Raw genomic sequence first — 23,616 nt, 5'->3', positions numbered from 1 at the left:
GTTTAACAAGCCCCCAGGGGATTCTGATGCATACTAAAGTTTGGGAACTGTGCTAGATTATCAAATGTCTCTATTAATTCTAATGTATCTATTATTAACGACAGCGTTTTCACTTCTTGCCTGATTCCACTGGAGTTCGTGTTAAAATATATATATATATATATACATATATTCCCAAGTCTACTGAATCAGAATCTCCAGTGAAGGGGCTTGTGAATTAATAATGTAATCAAATGCCCCTGGTGATTCTTACGACCAGAAAACCTTGGGAAAGACAAATTTAAGAACTTTAAAGTCAGGTGTCTGTTACTGGCCTCTGAAAGCATTCTAACTGACATTCCATCTGCAATCTCCTGTTTCAACCGGCCACAGCTCCAAGACCACTGGGTAAGTAGATACTAGCTCTTGCCTTGGCAAATATATGATGACGTCTTAGCTTGGAGAGCCTTTGACTTAAATTGAGGTTTACATTTCTAAGATGTTGGTTTCTTGACTTAACTGTCTATTTGAATTCCTGATCTTTTACATTCAGAGCCTGTTTACCTGAATTCCCCAGTTCAGCTACAGTCTGAATTCCTAACCTCGTGTGCATTGTTGATCAGTGTTATCTGGTGGCCTCATCGACCCTGCCAGGATTTTGGAGCCCCTCTCAAGTAATTACAGGGGTAATCATGCATTCCTTAACTCTTAGGCTGCATTCTTTGGGGGCAGGCTCCTACCTGCTATCCTTGAACCCGCTGATGCCCATGAGGCTGACATGAAAACAGGAACAATTAGTCTATTAAAAACTAAACATATATTCCTGAAGTCTGAAAAAAGGTTCTACCCATCCAAACAGAAATAATTGAGAACTCTAAAATATTTAACTTTAAATGGTCTGGAATCATCAATGTTCTTTCAGGTTGAATGAATATTTTACATTAAAAACTTTCTGTCCCTTGTTTACTTGGCCAAATAAGGTAAAAAGGTAAAAACAATCTTAGTGAAATTGTTTCCTTATGAGTGATAAATGTAAAGAGTCAAAAGAGGAACTAAAGTAAATAATTTAATTATATTTCATCTCCCCTAATTACATGTTTTTCATTTGCTTAGATATTACTTCTTTCACCTCTGCTGCCTTCCCCACCATATACCCTATACCTCAGTCATTCTAGACTTATAACTACCTCACGTTATATCAGCTCTTCCCAGACCTTTAGACCTTTGTTTGTGCTGTCCCTTCTTCCTAGAAAGCCACTCCATTTTTTTTTTCTTTACCTCTTAGAACCCTACTCATTGCTCGGGTCTAAGCTCAAATGTCATCCCTTGTGCAAAATGTATTGCTAACTCTTCTGCACATTAACATCACTTTTGGGGGGCTCACATCTCTAGTAGAGCCCTTGTAATACTGTGTGTAGTTCATGTATTAATCATCTTTGAAGGGAGCCTGTGTCATATACATCTTTGTCCCTCCTATCGAGTAGAAGGTCTCGAGACTAATGTAGTCACTGATAAAATACTGAACTGAACTTCATGCAAAAGTGATTTCTGAGAAAAAGCATTAACCAAATAGTGCCTTAATTTGAGCACTTGTTTTGCAGGTTTTATGTACTTAATTGCAAGTAGGAGGCCAATGAAAAATATTTAGTTTTTGCAGTGTGGTGGTGGTGAGGGGCATCCCAGCTTGAGTGGTAGAGGTTCCAGATTAATACAGAAATTTAGATGAATGTGGCAAATTGGTGGGATGGGCAATGTATCTCATCTGGACTGAGAGAAAAGCTCAAGGTGTAACCATTTCTGGGGTTACACATCTAGTCATCTCTAAGAGATTGGTGGCTCCCCAGACATCCACTGCAGGGACACTAAGGAGGTCTCTTAGGAGAAGGTGTAATGAAAGAATATATTATAAACCAGGTGCTTTGCTCAGTAGAAAAGCTTCGGTCAACAAGAGAAAGAGAAAGAGTGGTTTTGAGAATACTGTGGTGTCTGCTACTTAGATTTACCTTCTGGTTCAGTCATATCTGAGTCCCACGCATCTAAATCAGAATTATTTGCAAGACCATGTGCCAGATGAGATGCTCTCTGCTGCAGGTCGTAGAAAACTGATACGGGTTGGATGTTTGTTCCCTTCAAACCTCATGTTGACATGTAATCCCCAGTGTTGGAGGTGGGGCCTGGTGGGAGGAGACTGGATCATGGGGTTGGATCCCTCATGAATGGCTTAGTGCCATTCTTGCAGTAATAAGTGAGTTCTCACTCAGAGTTCATGTGGGATCTGACTGTTTAAAAGAGTGTGGCACCTCCCACCCCCTCACTCCATCTCTCACCATGTGACACACTGGTTCTGCTTTCACCTTCCACCATGATTGTAAGCTTCCTGAGGCCCTCACCAGAAGCAGAGGCTGGCACCATGCTTCCTGTACAGCCTGCAGAACCATGAGCCAATTAAACCTCTTTTCCTTATAAATTACCCAACCTCGGGTATTCCTTTATAGTGATGCAAATGGAATTAACACAAAAACCCAACACAAAGTGTCTTGACTAGTCAAGGAGCACAGAGGCAAAGCTGCTCCAGGACTGGGTAATCCAGAAGCACAATGACATTATTCCAGGTTCCTCCCATCCTTCCACTCTTCCATTCTTGGTGAACTGTCCACATACTCACAATATGGCTTCTGAAGTTCTGATCTATTCACTCATTCATTCAACCAATATTTACCACGCAAAGATCTATTCTTAGGTAATTCAGATACATTAGCAAACAAAACAGACAATATCCCTGGCCTCATGGAGTTCACTTTCCCATAGTGAAAGACAATCTAAAAAAGTATATCATCAGGCCGGGCGCAGTGGCTCACGCCTGTAATCTCAGCACTTTGGGAGGCCAAGGCAGGCAGATCACAAGGTCAGGAGTTCGAGACCAGCCTGGCCAGCATGGTGAAACCCCGTCTCTACTAAAAATACAAAAAATTAGCTGGGCATGGTGGTGCATGCCTGTAGTCCCAGCTACTTGGGAGGCTGAGGCAGGAGAATTGCTTGAACCCAGCAGGCGGAGGTTGCAGTGAGCTGAGATCACGCCACTGCACTCCAGCCTGGGCGACAGATTGAGACTCTATCTCAAAAAAAAAAAAAAAAAAAAGTATATTAAACATGTTAATTCTGTAGAATGAGTGTATGGAAAGAAAAACCAGGAAAAACAGGACAGATGTTCCTTTTGCTATATATCACCCTAGAACTTACTGGCTAAAAATAACCATTTATCACTATTGCTCATGGTTCTGTGAGTTGATTGTGCTCAGTTGGGTGTTTCTTGCTTGGGTTCTTTCATGTGTTTGCAGTCAGATGGTAGCCAAAGCTGACGTGATCTGAAGCCTCCATTGGAATGGCTGTCACAGACAGTTTTTTCACTCGTACATCTGGCTCCTCACTTGGGATGGCTGCGGATATTCGGCCAACAGCTGGGGGCTAGCTATGTATTTGTCTTCCCATGCAGCTTCCCCATGTGATTAGCTTAGGTTTGTGTCTTCTTCACGTAGACAGCACAGTGACCTTAGAGTAGACTTAGTACAGGGCAGATTACTTTCCCCAGAGTGAGCATTCCAGAAGACCAAGACAGAAGCTGCAAGACTCCTCCTTATCTAGCTTTGGACTTCTTGCAGAATCAATTCTACCTCCTTCAGTTTGTTATACAGGAGCAACCCAGATTTGGTGTGTTCCTCTACACAAGGAACAATTACCTGGAGAGATGATTCACAGGGAGGAGGGGAGTGTCTTCCTAGAAGAGTGATCATAAAAAGGTAAGGGGGAAATGGATTCAGATGGTTGGGAAGAGGGAGATGGGGCAGGTTGCTGTCTAATTAGTGTGGTCAAATTTTAAGAAGGTTTTGAAGTTGAGATTTGAATAACACTTGAAGGAAGTGACAGAGTTAGTCACAAGGATTTCTGGAGAAAGAATATTCCAGGTAGAATAAAGAACTAGGCATAGTGCCCAGAGAAGAATGCCTGTTTAGTTCTCTAGATGAGAAAAACCTTTCTCAGAAGGTCCCTTAGCTGAATGCCCTTTGTATTTTACTACCTAAAATTGCATAATATGCCCATGTCCAATTCCGAAGAGGGCAATCAAGACTGCAACACCACCGCGAAATAGCTCAGGACTATCATTATTTATTCCCTTGGGTTGGAGCTTCCCTTGATGCACATGGTATGCGGAGGAGGGTAGATCCTCAACAAGTCTGGTCACTGCCAGCAAAGGAGAAGGGTGTACATGGATACATTTGGGGAAAAGAAAATGAGAGTATCTTTCTTCACCACACCCTGGGGATTAAACAATACTCCTTTTGGCCCTGTCTAACAGGACAACTCATCCCATTTTCCCAGCCTTAGATCCTGACTATCAGCAGAGAATTCTCATGCTTGGTGTAAGTGCAGAAAAGATTGGAAAGGAAGCTGTGGTGACCAGGATCAGCATCTAATTCACCCAGTGGCAAAGGTGCCACCACCCACAGATAAGGAGAAGGTTTAAAAGTGTACAATCAACAGATAAACAGTAGGTAGCATTCATAATGGGAAAATATAACTATGAAAGAAAATTTTTATGTGGCACTGAGATACTTTGAGATGCATGATTAATGAAGGGCCTAATTCAAAGAGGGTAACATTAAAATTCCCAAGTACAGCACAGACACAAAAGCTGTAGCCACATGGACAACTTTACTGCCTCTACGATTTAAGTGTCTGATGGGAATGCCAGACCTAAGAATTGGAATTGGGGGTCCTGACTTGTTTGAAGCAAGTCAAGGTCTTTTTTTTTTTTTTTTTAGAGGGAGTCTCGCTCTGTCACCAGTCTGGAGTGCAGTGGCGTGATCTCGGCTGACTGCAACCTCTGCCTCCCAGGTTCATGCCATTCTCCTGCCTCAGCCTCCTGAGTAGCTGGGACTACAGGCACCCACCACCATGCCTGGCAAATGTTTTGTATTTTAGTAGAGATGGGGTTTCACCATATTGGTCAGTATGGTCTTGATGTCCTGACCTCGTGATTCGCCCGCCTTGGCCTCCCAAAGTGGTGGGATTACAGGCGTGAGCCACTGTGCCTGGCCAAGTCAAGGTCTTTTTATATTTCCTAAGTGTCACTTACAATAATCCACCTACACTTGAGTTTTCTCTGTTACAAAAAATATAGTATATGAAAAGGCAGTTCAGTAAATGTTCATGGGTGGAAACAGAGGTGAATATTTAGGAAGACTAAATCAAACTCAGATAATAAAGAAATACAAGCTATAATTCAGAGGAATAGAATGCCAAACATAAGGGGAATAGAAGCTGAAGTTCATGACTATGCCCTCACATTTTTTTTTCCTGCCAGTTGTTGGTAGAAATTATATGAAACTAGAAGCCTGTTCAGTTTTAACAAAAGGATGCAGATATGATGTAACTGTTGAGTACAAGACAAATTAAAATATTTTCTTTTTTTTTCTTTTTTTGAGATGGAGTCTCCCTCTGTCACCCAGGCTGGAGTGCAGTGGCACGATCTCAGCTCACTGCAACCTCTGCCTCCTGGGTTCAAGTGATTCTCCTGCCTCCACCTCCCGAGTAGCTGGGATTACAGGCACGCATCACCATGCCTGGCTAATTTTTGTATTTTTAATTGAGATGGGGTTTCACCACGTTGGTCAGGCTGGTCTCGAACTCCTGACCTCATGATCTGCTCACCTCGGCCTCCCAAAGTGCTGGGACTACAGGTGTGAGCCACTGCACTCGGCCCAAATTAAAATATTTTCATTGCAAATACAGAATACCAAGAGGTTCTATATATAATCTTTGAAAGTACCCTTTCTTTTTAAAGATCAGGATCTTTTTCACATGTCTAGAAAGAAATTTGGTTCAATTCTATTCGACATATATTTATTGGGAACCCATTAGATGTGTAATACAGTAAAATATCAATAGATTATAGAAAAGAAGAGAGTCCTTTTACTTACAACCCAGCAGGGCAGAAAGGATTAAATTCTTCTTATAAAGGGAGAACAAATATATTAGAAAAGATGCTGCATAATCAAGTTCAGAAAAGTGAGAAAGTTTAGAAAGGTGTCATAGAGATGAACTGCAGTTCTAATAATAAAAGTTAACATTTTTATAACATTTAATAGTTTTGGAAGCACTTTCACAGACCTTATCTCATTGCTTCGCATGGACCTTGCAAGACAGGTGGGATTTGGATAAGTAATTCTTTTAAAAAATGTCTTAGAATATAGTACATTTAGACTGACAAATGCCTTTATTAGAATAAAGGGAAAAGGTATGTGAGAGACATAGAGAGCAAATTTTGGGTTCTAGTTCCACAACTAACTAGCTGTGTGAACTATGAACTATCATGTGATGTCTTTGTAAACTCAAGGGTTGGATTTCTGGACTTTCTGTACTGAAGTGTAAAACTAAAGAATATTAAAATATTCAGTAATTCAAAGTGGATATTTTAAAAGCAATGAACCACATCAGTAGATTCAATTGTTTTATTATTTATTTTGATGATTTGATATTTTATTTTTTTTAATTTCAGTTTTTATTTTAGACTCAAGGGGTACATGTGCAGGTTTATTACACGGGCATATTGCATGATACTGAGGTTTGGAGTACAGTTGAACCTGTCACCCAGGTAACGAGCATAGTACTCAATAGGTAGTTTTTTTAGCCCTTGTCCCATACCCTCCCTCCCTTGTCTGGTAGTCACCAGGGTCTGTTGTTCCCAACTTTACATCCATGTGTACCCAAAGGTTAGCTCCTACTTATAAGTGAATACATGCATTATTTGTTTTTCTGTTTCTGCTTTAATTCGCTTAGGATAATGACCTCCAGTTCCATTCATGTTGCTACAGACGACATGATTTCTTTCTTTTTCATAACTGTGTAGTATTCCATGGTGTATATGTGCCACGTTTTCTTTATCCAGTCCGCCATTGATGGGCACCTAGGTTGACTTCATGTCTTTGCTACTATGAATAGTGCTGCAATGAACATATGAGCACACATGTCTTTTTGGTAGAAAAATTTATTTTTCTTTGGGTACATACCCAAGTAATGGAAGTGCTGGGTCAAATGGTAGTTATTTTTTCTTTCTTTCTTTCTTTTTTTTTTTTTTGAGACAGAGTCTTGTTCTGTTGCCTAGGCTGGAGTGCAGTGGCATGATCTCGGCTCACTGCAACCTCCGCCTCCTGGGTTCAAGTGGTCCTCCTGCCTCACCCTCCCGAGTAACTGGGATTACAGGTGCCTGCCACCATGCCTGGCTAATTTTTTGTATTTTTAGTAGAGATAGAGTTTCGCCATGTTGGCCAGACTGGTCTCAAACTCCCAACCTCAGGTGATCCACCCACCTCGACTTCCCAAAGTGCTGGGATCACAGGCATAAGCCACCACACCCAGCCATTTTTTTCTTGGATTTTTTGTAAAATTATTTAAGTGTTGGTTAACCTTATGAAGTCACAGATTTAGAAGTAAGTACTATATCTTCAGAAATTAGAGATTTTTCCCTAATTTTTTCTCCTCTGGTGTAACTTTCTGCTTATTTTTCTTAGATTTCAATAATGTTTTAACTTAGTTTTATGCATTCATCTATTCAAGACATTTATAGAATGCTTCCTATATGAAAGACACTGCCAAATGTCAGTAGATATGGTATTCAGGGCCTCTGTCCTTATGGAGCTCACATTCAGATAGGGGAGATAGACTTTCATTAAATAAGCCACCAAACACATAGCTATAGATTTTCGTAAGTGCTGTGAAGAAAGCAAACAAGATGCTGTCTGTGATAATGATGGGAAATCTTCCCTAGATGTGACTTAATTATACATTAACTCTGCAGTCCATTACTTCAAATGATCCCTAGTTATTCAATTTACATACCGGAATTTTACAACTCTGTTTAGTTAGTTCCAGGCTTCAGGCCATTTAAAACAAAAGATATAGATGAATAGAAAAGTCACTCAGCTTGTCTTCATCCTTCAGATTTCGGGCAAAGGTCACTTTTATTGGGAGGGCTTCCTGATCGCCCTTTCCTGCCTCTCACCCTTACCCCAACGAGCACACACACACACGCGCGCACGCGCGCGCGCGCACACACACACACACACACACACGTTTAGGTCCTTACTATATATTCTGGTAGTGTCCTGACACATTTGTAATTATTTTATGAGATTTAAAAAATTAATGTCTGTTTTCCCAACAAACTACAACCTCCATGAGGGCAGAGAATGTCTGTCTATGACTGAATCCCTATCATCTCAAACAGAGTTTGGTAAAGAGTACACACCAGAAAAAAATAGTTATTGAATGAATGATTGAACAAAGGAGTATTTCTGTTCACTTCAGCAAGAGTTTGATGATTAAACCCTCCTGTTCTACAGAAGAGTGGTTCTAGTTTTTAATCTGTGAATGATTCAGGTTCTGGGTTAAACAGGCAATTCTTGAGATCATGGTCTGAAATTCATATAAACCTCCTACTTCCAATTTCCTCAACTCATGATCCAGGTGATTCCTGACAAATTAATAAATGTGAGAAAGATGCTGTTCTTTTTGTTTGAAGGGTCGAATCATAAATTAATAGGAAACACTGTCATGTCAATTCAACTTTTTATGAGAGGAGTGGTACTGCATAGCTAGGAGTTCTGACAGATTCCACAGGCAGACTGTCTGGGTTCAAATCCCAGCTCTCTCACTTACCTGATACATGACCACAGGCAAGTCACTTAACCTTGGGGCTTCTCATTTTTCTAATCTGTAAAATGAGGATAAAAATAGTACCTCCCTCACTGGGTTATGTGAGGCTTAAAAGTATTAGCACATGCAAAAGTGCTTAGAATAGTGAATGGCATACAGTAAGTGCTAGATAAGTTCTCGCTATTAATCTCAGTAAGTGTAATGTTCACTAAAATAAATGATTCTCATATTTATATCATAAGACTACATTGATTGAATAAAGTAAAATTATGTATAAAGGCTGTACTTCTAATATAATAATTATCTTCTAATTTATTATATTTCCACCCTCCCATCTACTTTAGTAAATTAATTAATATATTAGGGGAAAGGACAACTTATATCACAGTGCTCATTATATTAAGGACATTATAGAATTTATAAAAATAAAGAAGTATTAAGATAAACTGTAGTAATTTGAAATTCACTTTGTGGTATTCACCTTTAAAAGTAGCATTTCTGAATTTCATATGCTAGTTTCCATTCCTCTTTATGGAGTTGGCTTTAACATGCAGCTTTTCATGTGGCCTGAAAGGGGATTCTTTCTACTTTCGAGAGGAATGTGCTGTGAAGGAGGAGTGGGGAAGCTTACTGGCGGCCATGTGAGAACAGCAGCTCTTTGAATGCTGGGTATGATGTAGCATGGGAACTGTGGGCAGCTACTGGCGGAGTGTTTCACACGCAGCGGGACAGTGGGAAAGGCAATGAAGAAAACAACCAGTGCAAACAAATGCAGAAGAAAGGGTGGGGCGGGGTCAAACTCCAGGGAAGGAGAGAGGTCAGCCTGGAGAGACAAGAACACTTACAAGAACAAAGAATAAAGCAGTGAGAAACTGGAAGCAAGGGCAAATGTCAGTTGCAGAATAAGGGAAAAGGGCAAGAAAACATGACCATCATGGCAATTTTAAATGCCTGGAACTATGTACATGTTTCTAGTAAGGAACTAGAGATCTCAGGAAACTAAAATAAATGCATGCATGCATAAATACATTTTGCTATTTAAACACATTTACTAGGAACACATTCCATTTTTTTAAAACAATAATAAACATACTTACATGGATTACCATAATAGCTAGCCTTAGAACTAGCAAAAATAGTTCCCGATTAAAACCAATTAGAAATTAGTATGAAAAGATCAAGCAATCAAGTAGCCTAATTAAAATATCTGAAAATAATGATATGCTTTTCATTCTCTTAAACTCATAAATATTTATTTGGCTCCTGATGGCTTCATTCCCATTTTATACTTCATATAATTTTTTCATCACGTTCTGTACATCACTCATTTTTCCCCCTGTAGTTCCACACATCCTGATGCCTTCAAACAAACAAACAAACAAACAAACAAACAAAAATAGAGAATTCCCTTGAAAACCAGACCATTCTTCTCCTAGGGTGAGAAGGACAGACTCTGGAATATTTTGGGGCCACATTACTGTCAAGGTTACCTGAGCAATTTCAATAACATTCCTCTTGAGTAAAGTACAATTAGTTGTACAAACACTGAAAACCAAATGTTCTTAAGTTTGACAGTATGCTTTGACCTCAGTATGCTCTAAGGGTGGTCACTGTCCTGGGCATTTAAATTTATACTGTCCTTCTTCAATTCTTTAAAGGGTTTTGTTTACATCCTTTTTCTCCCTAACAGAGTTGAGGTTAAACATAAATTATTATTCTGTCCTTACTGAAAAGATGTTTTCCGGGAACTTAATTGTCCTTTTTTCACGGGTCATTCTATTCCTAATATCAACAAATCCTTCTGTGACCTAACCTTTTCAAAAACAAACACATTCTTCTTTCTTCTTTGTTCTTTTTATTTCCTTTACTTTTAGCTTTTACAAAACTCCGGCCAGTAGGCACATTAGACTAGATATTATAGTTGAAATATTTATATAAGAGCAACCTATAGTTTAGAATGTGTTAGAGCAGTTTTTCCTACATCTTACTGCAATCTTTTGGGAGAGGTGCTTTCTAATTTTTTTTAACCCTGTGTATTTCTCATTAACATTCCAAAAACTGGAGAATTGTCACATAATAAAAGTACTACTTAGTATCTGCTAACTGAGAAAAGGCTAGTAGCTGATAAAAACTTGTATGTTTTGTAAAACAACTGCTTTACTTATGAAAACTAGTGGTATATGGGCAACGTAATTTTGTATTCAAGCTACAGACAATGCTTGATGCAAAATATATCTTTACACCTCTCTGTAAAACTCTATGATCTGTAGTTTGGGAATGAATTTCTATATGTGGTTACAAATAGACAGCATCTTCTGTGAGCATGATAGAAATGCAGAATTCCGAAATTACTAAATTTCGGAAAACTACTTTTAGGCCAATGCTATCCAATAGAAATATAACGAGTGCTACATGTACAATTTTAAATGTTCTAGTAGGCACATGTAAAAATTATGCAGAAACACTGTCCATTGTTTTAGCTGAAGCGACAGGCTCACTTCATTCATTTTCAAGAAAAATAACCAAGTTTGAATAATCATAATAAATGAGTGATATTCATTATGACATTTTACCCAAGCAAATACATAAAAATACTATCATTTCAACATGTAATCAATATAAAAATAATGAGATATTTTAAATTTTTTGGTACTAAGTCTTTGCATCCTGATATATATATATATATATATATATATATATATATGGTGAGATATATATATATATATATATCTCACTTATAACACATCTCACTTTAGACTGGCTGCATTGAAGGGCTCAATGGCCATATGCAGCTATCATACTCGACAGCACAGTTCTAGACCATGTGATCTGAAATACAGTAAATATAAATCCATATAGCAGCAAATTGTGTTTCTGGGGATCTGTTAACAGTTTCCCTTCATCCTTCACGTTTCTCTTTATATTCCTCTTTATGCCTCACAGAAAAGTTAAGCACTTGGTTCTCCATGATTCTGTAGCACTTGAACACTCCTCCAACACAGAGCTTTTGGGATGGCATTATACTTAATTTCCCCAGAGTCTAAACCCTTCACAGTGTCTTACAGAAGTCATATATATATATTTTTAACTTTTAAATTTGTCTGTACCTGACAAGTACTTAACATAGAACAGGGGTTTTCAAAGTGTGGTCCATGATTCAACAGCATTAGCCTCATTTGAAAGTTTGTTAGAGATGCAGAGTCTCAAGCTCCACACCGGACCTACTGAATCAGAAAGTTGGGATGTGGAGCCCAGTTATCTGTGTTTTAATAAGCCTTCCAGGTGAATTTGATGCTTGTTAAAATTTGAGAACAACTAATGTAGGAAAACATGTTTATTTGGAGAACGGCTTCATATTTATCATTTTTTCCTGAGTTCTGTGGTAGAACCACAAGCTGAATCATTTTAAGTCTTCTTAAAGAAAGAAAAAGTCAAAGAAGAACATGCTAGAAAGACATCAGTAGCTATCTTCTCCTTATCCCCGGTTAGTGATAGGCCCACGTTATTTGTAAGAGCAGATGGCTAGGCACTCTGTCCAGAAGTGACCCCATGATGGAAAATGATTAGTACAGGATCATTAAAAAAGAGATACGAGGAAAATGTTCAAAATCTGTCAATATATTTAAAAGATCAAATCCTGTGCTCAATGATGGTAAGAACAAACATACATAGATACAGATAAAAGACCTGCTTAGGAAATCTTATCTTACCAAAGTAAAGAATATAAATGGCTCCGATGTAAAAATTGCTTGTTTGAAAAAAAAAAAAACTGTTCTTTTTGTTTTTTAAATGAAGCCACACAAATACTCCTATTGGTTAGTTAACTATGATCCCATCATGTCCTCTCACAAAGTTTACTACTATGGCTATATAGATCAAGTTTCCAATAAGAAATTATTGAAGAATTTATAAACCAGAGATAATAATGGGTACTGTTTTTGTAGTATCAGTGTTATGATAGTATGTATATTTCTGGTTTCTAACACTGAGAAAGGACGAGAGGGGTGGGTCATTATGGAAGCAATAAAAGAGAATCCGTCTTTAAAGCTTTACTTGATATAGCATAAGCAGTAAAGGGAGTTTCGTTTAGTATGTCCTTGGACCAAATAGGATAATTACAATGTCTTCTATGTACACAGTAGATGCTCAATCAGTGTTGATCGAATGAAAGAAGGAAGGGATGAAAGAAGGAATGAAGTGTGCAAAAGATGAGGTTCTAGATCCCTGTGACAGCAAGTTACCACAGAGGTATACAGATGGAGTGTAATGATGTCTACATGACTTTGGAAGAATCTTAGGAAACCTTTAAAAAACATACATAATTTATGATACTGTTCTTTGACATATATAAAGAATCTCATAACTGGAAATGCCTTCATATTATTCAAATTTTTAAAGGTGTTTGCATTCCATGAGTTCCTATAGTCAAGAAGGCACCTACTCCTTATATTAAGGTGTTTTTGCAGCTTTTGTGCTATTTGTGAGTTTACTCATGAGTAAAGAAAAATGGTATAATATTCCTTTATATACTACTTGTGCTTGGTGAATAAAGAGATTGACTACATTACTCAGTGTGTGTACCATTTAAAAATTAGAAAGGTTTATCATCATTTTAACTTTTTTCTCACCTGGTTTAGATATTCATTTCTACTTGGTCAAATATTAGCATTAGTTTGGCTTTAAGAGCTGATTCATTGAAATCATTTTTGGTGGATTTTAATACAATTGCTGAGTTCTAAAGGCAATGAGGAATATAATGCTTTAAAATTTTATATTTGAAACAAGTGTGATTTTTAAGGGGTACACTAAACTGGGTTCATTAATCCGTTGGTTTATAAAAGGAAGATTTAAAAGTTAATATACCTGAGAATCATTTCAAAAAAGAAGATATATGTAAAAAAGTGAAGTATTTTATACCTGTATGTCCAAAATAGCTTTAAAGTATTGCTTTTTTTATTTTTATTTTTTTTGAGATGGTGTCTTGCTTTGTTGCCCAGGCTGGAGTGCAGTGGTATGATCTCAGCTCACTGCAACCTCTGCCTCCCGGGTTCAAGCGATTCTCCTGCCTCAGCTTCCCAAGTAGCTGGTCTACAAGCGTATGCCACCACACCCAGCTAATTTTTGTATTTTTAGTAGTGATGGGGTTTCACTATGTGTTGGCCAGGCTGGTCTCAAACTCCTGACCTCAAGTGATCCGCCCTCCTTGGCCTCCCAAAGTGCTGGGATTACAGGCATGAGCCACCACACCCAGCCGGTATTGCTTTGTTAAGTCCAAACTTAATAGGACTTTGAGAAGAAGAGACAAAAAGAGCATGGGAATAGCAGTTCAAAAAACCTGAGTCAGATCCTGACTGATACAAGTTATGTGACTGTGACTGTGGTACTTCATGTTTCTAAGCCTCGGTTTCCTTACGTGTAAAAGGGAATAATGATAATAGGTAATCATAATACAAAATCACAAGGTTGTGATTCTTAGATGAGAGAATGCACATGAGAACTTTTTGTAACTGCAAGGAGTGATGGTTTCCTACACCACAAACAGTCAAATGGTCAAATAGTAACATGTATACCAATGTGTCTACTCTGAGGAAGAAAACAGGACTTCGTTCCCACAGAAAATTTCAAACAGGCAAACCAATGTCTCTTACATTTCTATTAGAAGATTCAAAGTCAATTTGGAACTCTCTATACATTGATTCCATACATAGGTAAATTGTGACTGGGTCTGACTGTATTGTTGGTGGTCACATCTCTTAACTGGTTTCACCATTTTGACTGATACTACAGACAGCTAAAAAACTAGCATGGCTTTCCTTGAAAATTAAATGAATGGATAATGCAAAGAACCCAGGATATTCTGATATCAAGTACACACAGACTGATAGTATGTAACTCTAATCTTTCTGTTACACTATTTTGCCCAAATTTAAGACTCTTTCTTTTCTCAGGTTTATATCTACCTTTCTACTACTCCAGTTCTCTACTTTTTATTTATTTATTTATTTATTTATTTATTTATTTTATTTATTTATTTTTTTGAGATGGAGTTTGGTTCTGTCACCCAGTCTGGAGTGTAGTGGCGCAATCTCAGCTCACTGCAACCTCTGCCTCCTGGGTTCATGCGATTCTCCTGCCTCAGCCTCCGGAGTAGCTGGGATTACAGGCATGCGCCACCACACCCAGCTAAGTTTTGTACTTTTAGTAGAGATGAGGTTTCACCATGCTGGCCAGGCTGTTGTCAACCTCCTGACCTCCAGTGATCCACCTGCCTTGACCTCCCGAAGTGCTGGGATTACAGGCATGAGCCACTATACCTGGACAGTTCTCTACTTTTTGATTTTTCTTTGTCTTAGCAGACAGAGGCAAAGATGAACTTGTACTTGGCTTTTAGCACGATTTAAAGATTGACATAGCATTGTGACTAAATTCTTTAGTTTCATAGAAATATAATGTCTTTTTTTGACATTTACTATTTAAAAAAATATTATGTCATAATAGTGGTGGGCTCAAGCTTCCCGCCACAGAACTTGGAAAATGCTTTAGCCTCACATACGTTGTTCTAAATATAAAATATTCTCAACAGGACGTATGAATTGCTTTTCCAGTAATGGGAAAAAATTGTTTGATGTGAACTTCATTTCTTGCTTTCTTCTCTTTCTGAACAAGGCTTCACATTTATAATGTAGCAGAATTATCATCAAAGAAAAGAATGGAACTAACTTGACTTGGTTATACGCAAACCAAAACCTTGGATTTATCAGCTTTCTGCTAAAAACACTTTTTAAGCATATCTTTAAGGTCATGTTAAAAAATAGAAACATGAAATTTGCTACAATATAGAGCAGATACCACAAACTGAACTGTTTAATAGGAGAAGGCTGTGTATATGTGGGTTTAGGGATGAAGAGTTTAAAAGTTAGAGTTATACAAGGAGAAATATAATTTCAACAAGCCACATTTGTATTATGAATAAAGAAAGCAACTTCATTGGTTTTAAACTAAATTCTGTCAAATGTGTATCTCCCCCAGATATCTAGAGACAGAATCACAGGACTGAACTGGATGTGACCTTAGACAAAATAAATTTCCTCATTTAAAAAATGAGGAGAATTAAAGCTGAGAGAGGTTAAATGGCTTTCCCACAATAACATGGTTAAATAATGGCTCAACTTAAGTTTGAAGTTAGACCTCCGAATAGTCACTCCAATGCTCTTTGCTATATCATACTATCTCCTTACATGTGTTTTCCTGTACTTATAACCAAGTTTTTATTCACTGTAAAGAATGGCTACATATTAAGCTATTAACAATTTTTTTTTTTTTTGAGATAGAGTTTCACTCTTGTTGCCCAGGCTGGAGTGCAATGGCGCAATCTCGGCTCACTACAACCTCTGCCTCCCGGCTTCAAGCAATTCTCCTGTCTCAGCCTCCCAAGTAGCTGGGATTACAGGCATGCACCACCACATCCGGCTAATGTTGTATTTTTGATAGAGATGGGGTTTCTCCATGTTGGTCAGGCTGGTCTCGAACTCCCGACCTCAGGTGATCCACCTGCCTCAGCCTCCCAAAATGCTGGTATTACAGGCATGAGCCACTGACTCCGGCCACTATTAACAGTTTTTCATACCTTACATGCAAATAAATAGTGCAACTAGAATGGATCACTTAGCATTGATTAAAAAAAAAAAAAACTTTTTCCACTAGTCATAATCCTTTGACCTCATTTGGAAATCTACATGCCACTGTCACAAATCTTTTACCACATTCTGAAAGCAAATGTGACAATCTACTCTCTAAAGTAAATCATAAAATATAATTCTAGAGCACTTAAATGGGACTAATGTGGCCATTGGTTTCCTTTGGACATTTATTACTTTCCTTATTTATACTTAAGATGAAAAACATACTAAGGATGAAACAGATAAGATTTTAATAGTACTCAACCACTATGGAGCAAACAGAGAAAGGCATATAATCACTTAACTATATTCCCTTGCTTTAGTCGATGCCACTTATAACAATCTATAATACAAATACTTCAGGACTATCCATCACGACAAGAATTAAATTATGTGAGATCTCAAGAGGTCTTGGATTTACAACTTATTTTTATTAAAGATCTAGCAATTCTTTAACAGGGCTTTCAATCACACCCCTAAATGGACTGACAATAGGAAAGTGATCTGGTTTATTACATTTTTCTTATTAAAAAGTTAAAACCAAGTATTTTTAAACCCAATTTCCTCAGGAGCATACCTTCTGCATCCTATGAAATTGGAAAGGAGAGAAAATGATTCTCTAATTCTATGGTTAAACTAATTTTAGGGTGTTGGGGTATAACATGGTGTCCTTCACACTGAGAAGGTAGACACATCTCTTCCACCACAACCATTACTCTATGTGAATTAACTCATTCAATGTTACAGTAACCATGTTGGAGATGAGTAAATGGACAACCACAGAGATTAAGTGGTCTCAAGGTCACTCAGCTAATATGTTAGATTCCAAAATCTGTGTACTGTAATAATAATAATAATAATAATAATAATAATAATAATAATAATATCAAGAACTAGAATTTGTAGAGTGTTTATCATTTGGTATGTTTGCTTCCAAGCACTTTCCATTTATTTTGACTTATTCATCCTAATAATAAACGATATTGTAGATAATTTTATTATCCCATTTTTTTTTTTCAGATGAAAGACTGAGGCTCAGAAAGGTTACGTAATTTGCTCCAGGTCCCACAGCTAGTAAGTGTGACCTTGAGCACACTGACATTCCCTGTATTTATTGTGCAAACCTACGAAAAACTTTCACATGTAAGTTTGTGATAGGATGCTCTTTCTTTAAATGACTTTTGGACATATCTTACTATTGACTCTTGTTTAAATTAGGATTCCAAAGGGAAAGATGTTTTTAAGAATCCAAGCAGTAAGAGTACAAAGGAACTGCATGGCGGCAATTCACTTCTTCCATCATGATTCAGCATTATTTTCTATGTTTATTGTAAGAATACTGCTACACAGAGTTTAGATGTTCCCTCTAACTCTCATGTTGACATGTGATCCCCAATGTTGGAGGTGAGGCCTAGTGGAAGGTGTCTGGGTTGTAGGAATGAATCCCTCATGAATGGCTTGGTGCCATTCTCACGGTAGTGAGTGAGGTTTTGCTCTAGCAGTTTTCATGAGAACTGGCACCTCCCCTCCCTCTTTTTCTCCTCTTCTCTTGCCGTGTGATCTTTGTACACCAGCTTCCCTTAGCCTTCTGCTATGAGTGGAAGCAGACTGAAGCCCTCACTAGAAGCAGATGCTTCTTGTACAGCGTGCAGAACTGAGCCAAATAAACACCTTTTCCTTATAAATTACCCAACCTCGAGTATTCCTTTATAGCAACACTAAACAGACTAAGACATATACTAAAGTCTAACTTTTCATTGCTTCCAAAATTAATATTAATAATTTGAAAATATTTAGATGGGAATTATAAACTAATATAAAATATCCTATCCTCACAAATATTACCATGAACATTAAATGAAAAAAGTACTTTCATTGTTCTTTACAAATTGTATCTGTGTATTATTTTACTGTAACAAAGGACAACAATGTTTACTATGTGCCTACCTGCAGAAGCTTCCATCTGGTGTTCAGGTCTTCCAGGGTGCTGAGATTATATGGTGAGAGCTGAATGCCCAAAGTGGTAAGCTGGCGAGCAAGGTCATTGACGTGGCTCACGTTCTCTTTCAGAGGTGCAATTTCTCCTCGAAGTGCCTGTGTGCAATAGTCAAAAGCAAATTGGAAGATAAGAATATTTAAAACAAGAAGAATTGATACCTGGGCTTATTCTCTTTAGGGTGCGGTGCCAGTAATGTTTGCTCTATGCTATGGTTTGAATGTTTGTGTTCCCCCTCAAATTCCTATGTTGAAATCCTAAAAAATAGAAAGAAAAAGAAATCCCAACACCTAAGGCAATGGTATTAGGAGATGGGGCCTTTAGGGAGGTGATTTTTTGGGATTAGTGCCCTTACAGAAGAGACCTCAGAGAGCTAGCTAGCTCCTTTCGGCATGTGAGGGTGCAGTGAGAAGGTGTTTTCTATGAGGAATGGTCCTTCCCCAGATACCAAATCTGCTGGTATTTTGATCTTGGATGTCTCAACCTCCAGAACAATGAGAAATACATTTTTGTTGTTTCACAACCTATCCAATTTATGGCATTTCTATTATAGCAGCTGGAACAGACTAAAACAGTCTATTATGGTAGTATTATAACAACGGATATTTGTTAATGGAGGAATAATAACTGCTATTTGTTGAGCACTTCCTAGGTGCCTAATGCCATGATGAGCTCTATCCATATATAAACTGATTTTATTTCTTTCCAACAATCCTATGAGGCCAGTAGTTGGAGAATTATAATTTTATATATGAGAAAACAAACTTGCAAAGGTTTGTTTTCAAAACAAACAAACCTTGCCAAGATCTCATGGGTAAAAATTGAGGAACCTGGGATACATATATACAGGTTTGCCTGCCTCTAGAATATATATTCTTAACTATTATATTATATGCTTCCCCTAAGAAATTCTGGATTGGCAAAGTAACAGGAAAAAATATATTGTTGCTGGATTCTAAATTCTACTCATGTCACAACCAGAAATGGATCCTTAATTTTTTTACAATAGAAAGAAACATTCAGTCATAAAATATTGCATGCATACTTTGCACCAACCACATCATAACAGTTTCATTTAGGGAGTAGGATATTTTGTCAAGTCCTAAGAATGACTTCCTGATCTCCTGGTATTTTAGTCTTTGTAGCAATGACTTCAGAAGGCTCCCGAGGGGCTTCTCAGCTCTCTCTGAAGCACTAGAGCAGAAGTCTCTGATGCAATACATCACAGCAATCCATTGAGCAGAAGAACCCTATGCAGATATGGGGAGGATATTACCATGCATCATATCTACCCTATCGAGATGGCATTTATGGATCTTTAACATGATGCATGATGTCCAAATGTTCCAATAAGCAATTTCTAAGGGACAAATTCCCTCATTTAGGAGAACAGTTTGTGTAATGTAATGTCTGTGTACAAGGACAGCATCACTTACTTGACTACACGTGTTGTTTTGACTTGCTTGATCTGGGCAGGTGTTATTTCTCTGTCTGGTTCACCATGTTGATAAAACCACGGGTTACACTGACCTCATTTATAAGTCTTGCATTTCTTCCCACTCCAAATCAAAGGAGCCAGTATGTACATTCAAAATAAGAATGACATTATCCTCTCAAATCAACCCGAATACTTCACTAAACTGTGGTGTTGTGTAGAGTATAAGACTGTTATGTAGTTCTTAGATAATAATATAAGACATTGTGATAATCACTCTGTTTAACTTAAAGTTTTAAAAAGTGATCATTAAAAACATTACATTAAGCAATCATGGGGTTTCTTTTGGAGGATAATGAAAATGTTCTGGTATTAAACAATGGTGATGGTGGCACAACCTTGTGAATATACTAAATACCATTGAATTGTACACTTCAAAAGAGTGAATTTTAAAGTATGTGAATTATATATTAATAAACACAAACAAAAGAGACCCCTTCTGACCACACACGTACAAAAAAAATCATATGTGATGTATTCATCTTTATTCAACTTCGTGTTAGTGGAATGCCATTGGAATCAGTGTGAAATTCAGAAAGTTTTATAGGGGTTGATACTAAATATTATTCCATTTCCTTATGAATAAATACATGGATTAAAAGTATCAGAATAAGTGCCCGTGGAGAAAGGTGGTTTAAATCCGTATATATGAATACTTATCTCTAAAAGGAAATGATCCATAATAATTTTGTTTCGCATAATAGAAAGGTTAGAAAACAGATTTCTTAAATGTCAATGGGGGAAACTTGGACAGGGACAACGATTACAAAATGAAACCATTCTCTTCTGGATAATAACGTGCATTTCTAGTAGCCACAGATAAATATTATGTGAGGGGAAACTGTAAATAGGAACCTCTGCAGAGAGGGCAAGCCAGCAGGCAACATCTTTCAGTGATACAGGTGAGTCCTTTATGTTAATCATCTCTCTATAAGCAAGACTCTCAAGCCAGTAAACTGATTATCCTACCTCGTTAAGTCATATCTAGATTTCAGTTCCCTTTAGGTGACATAATGTACATTTTCAAATGTCTCTTATTAGAATATTTTGATTTTCATTTTCTCCCCCAAATTCCTGAGCACACATTTTAATCCTGCATCAATGTTTTGGAGGATGAAAGGGATTCAAAAATAAGTTTTGGTACTCATAATGAATTGCAACATTCTCCTTTTTCCTCTCTTTTTTTTTCTTTTTAAAATTTACTTTTCTTCTTTAAAGTTTACCATAAGATCTTGTCATTTCTTTTTTTTTTTTTTTTTTTGGCTCCTTTCAAGCAATGATAATGGAAGTTCTCTTAACTAATCTCCACTTAAGACTCACCAAATTAGCCAAAGTCTTCATTCTGTTTGTGAAACAGCAGTGATGGGAACCTCGCACAGCCTCAATAAAATGTTCGAGGTGCCTGTCAGTATGTGTGGACCTTCTGCTCCTATTAGTTGACTTTTTACAACCGTCAGTTGTGTGTATGTTCTCAAACCTATCTTTGCCAGTAACTATTGTGACTACATAATTTCATAAATATCTCCTAAATCATAAAAATATTAGTTTAAAAAGAAAAGAAAAAAGTTATGATTTCTATAAAAACCAGGCCAAGTACTCTGGAAAGCTACTTCAAAAAGAAAAAGAAAATAAATATTGTTGAAGTAGTTGTGAATAAGACAACTGCTAAAGATGAAGAAAACAACCCAGACCAGGCACAGTGGCTCGCACCTGTAATTCCAGCACTTTGGGAGGCCGAGGCGGGTGGAAGGGTGGATCACTTGAGGTCAGCAGTTCGAGACCAGACTGGCCAACATGGTGAAACTCTGTCTCTCCTAAAAATACAAAAATTGGTTGGGCGTGGTGGTGCATGCCTGCAGTCCCAGCTACTCGGGAGGCTGAGGCATGAGAATCGCTTGAACCTGGGAGGTGGAGGTTGCAGTGAGCCAAGATGGTACCACTGCACTCACTCCAGCCAGGGTGACCCAGCGAGACTCTGTCTCAAAAAACACACACAAAAAAAGGAAAAAATGCCAAATGTTCAGTTTAATCTGAATTCCTAAATTTCTGTTAAAATATTTGACAATGGAAACTTTGATTGGTGCGAGGTCAGTTGATAAACAGATAACTGGGGGCAAAGGTTTACTTCAGGGAAATCTCTAGATGGGGCTGAGCAGACTAAAGGACTTCAGTCGTCTAGAAATCATGAGGGCACTCAACACATGAAGATGGAAGAAAGGAGATAACAGATGGTAGGAAAGATAAAAAGGAAAAGGAGGCAGGAGAATACTCATGCCAGTCTTCACTTTGGCATTTGACTTAGGTTTCGGTAGCAGCTCTGTACCACCCAAGGATGGCTCACTGCTGTGGGATCTCAGTGCCCAGAAACATACATAACAAGAAGTATGGCCACCTAAACACAGAGTCACAAGACCCTCACCCTGTAAAGGGTGAACACAGGTACTTTGCTATTTAAATAGATGTGACATTGGTTTGGCTACATTTCACAGATTAGAGCTTTTAATATGACACACATAAATTTGTGTTTAAATTATTAAACACCAAACCTAAAATGTCAAAAAGCATAGTTAACGCTGAGCAATACAATGTGCTATTTAAATGATATCAGGATTGCATTAGGTTTTATTCTAGCTTGGAAGCAGTTAGTGAGAAAACATTGAAGAAAGCCATTATACGGTGGGTTTTCTTCGAATCACTTAAACATCTGGAATATGTTCTCCATGAAACAGCAAACCAAGTCTAATTTTATTATGACTAGTTTCACGCAGGCAGAATTTTCAGTTCATTAAATGTTGTCTGATTATAGATACAAAAGTACTGATTTAGAATGATATGTAAGTCTGATATAATAAGTTTTTTCTTCATAAAAATTAAATTGCCTGTCATATCTTTGCTTATCTTTATGTAGCTAAGGATTTGTTCAAATACACATTTAAAATTACAGTCATCTACTACTTTTCTAAGACAAGGAAGGAATTGCCTATTAACAAGGGAATCTCATTTTTGAGAGAGGAATTTTGACTTGACAGTTAAGAGAACATTTCTACTGCAAAGCACAGAAGGTCAGTTGGAAAGACTGGAAAGAGTAAATTGAGGGAATTCTGCTTGGAGGGGTTTTATTTCCTCTGTGAAGTAGGAATCAACAGACCTGGTATAGTCTGCAGTGCCTGGCATAGCGTGCAGTGCCTGGTGTGCAATGAATAGTCACTGAATGAAAACATGAATTAAGGGTAAGTGGGAACATTTGAATTAATCGCAATAGAGACTGTGAGAGGGAGTTGACCTAAGAAATGTAATGAGGTTGGCAAACAGTGTTGAGGGCCCACTTGAGGATGAGGTTCAACATTTTTTAGCAGAATCAATCTGCCTGACTTTCTCATTTTCTCCAACAGTGTTGCATGTAAGCATGGAGAAAACAGTTGATCCAGGTTTGGGGTTTCGTCAGATGACTGTGGCTCACACATTTAGGGATAAGGAAGTTTCAATACTAGCCAGGATGTAATTGAAAAAACATACTGTGGAATCTAAACTGGATTAGGAGGAAAGCAAAGCAAAATGAAGCTTGTAGATGGAGAGAAAGTAGAGGGGTCAGTTGTGGAGGTCCAGGATAATCCATAAAAGGCCACAGCAGGAGTAGCTGCACAAACAAGTGACAGAGAGGGGAGACTCTGGGATGCTCACATTAGCTCTACTGGATTTGCCACTTATGAGTTTATTTATAAATGGTGTGAGAGAGAGATATATATATCTGGCAA

The 23,616-nt window shown here is 37.8% G+C and overlaps 1 protein-coding gene across 1 annotated transcript in view; it reads right to left on the bottom strand.

Moving 5' to 3' along the window:
- LOC105555622 (dystrophin) overlaps positions 1-23,616 on the bottom strand; it is a gene marked incomplete at its 3' end in the record, with an annotated part of 1,920,295 nt that overhangs the window by 99,941 nt on the left and 1,796,738 nt on the right. Inside the window, exon 60 of the mRNA XM_012002637.1 lies at positions 18,318-18,464. Coding sequence (XP_011858027.1) covers positions 18,318-18,464 — 147 coding nt within the window. The remainder of the gene's footprint in view (positions 1-18,317; positions 18,465-23,616) is intronic.

The sequence above is a fragment of the Mandrillus leucophaeus genome, unplaced genomic scaffold, assembly GCF_000951045.1.
Source record: "Mandrillus leucophaeus isolate KB7577 unplaced genomic scaffold, Mleu.le_1.0 Scaffold692, whole genome shotgun sequence".
Lineage (NCBI taxonomy): Eukaryota > Metazoa > Chordata > Mammalia > Primates > Cercopithecidae > Mandrillus > Mandrillus leucophaeus.
Note: the sequence above shows the minus strand (reverse complement) of the source record. Positions and strands in the feature narration are given on the sequence as shown.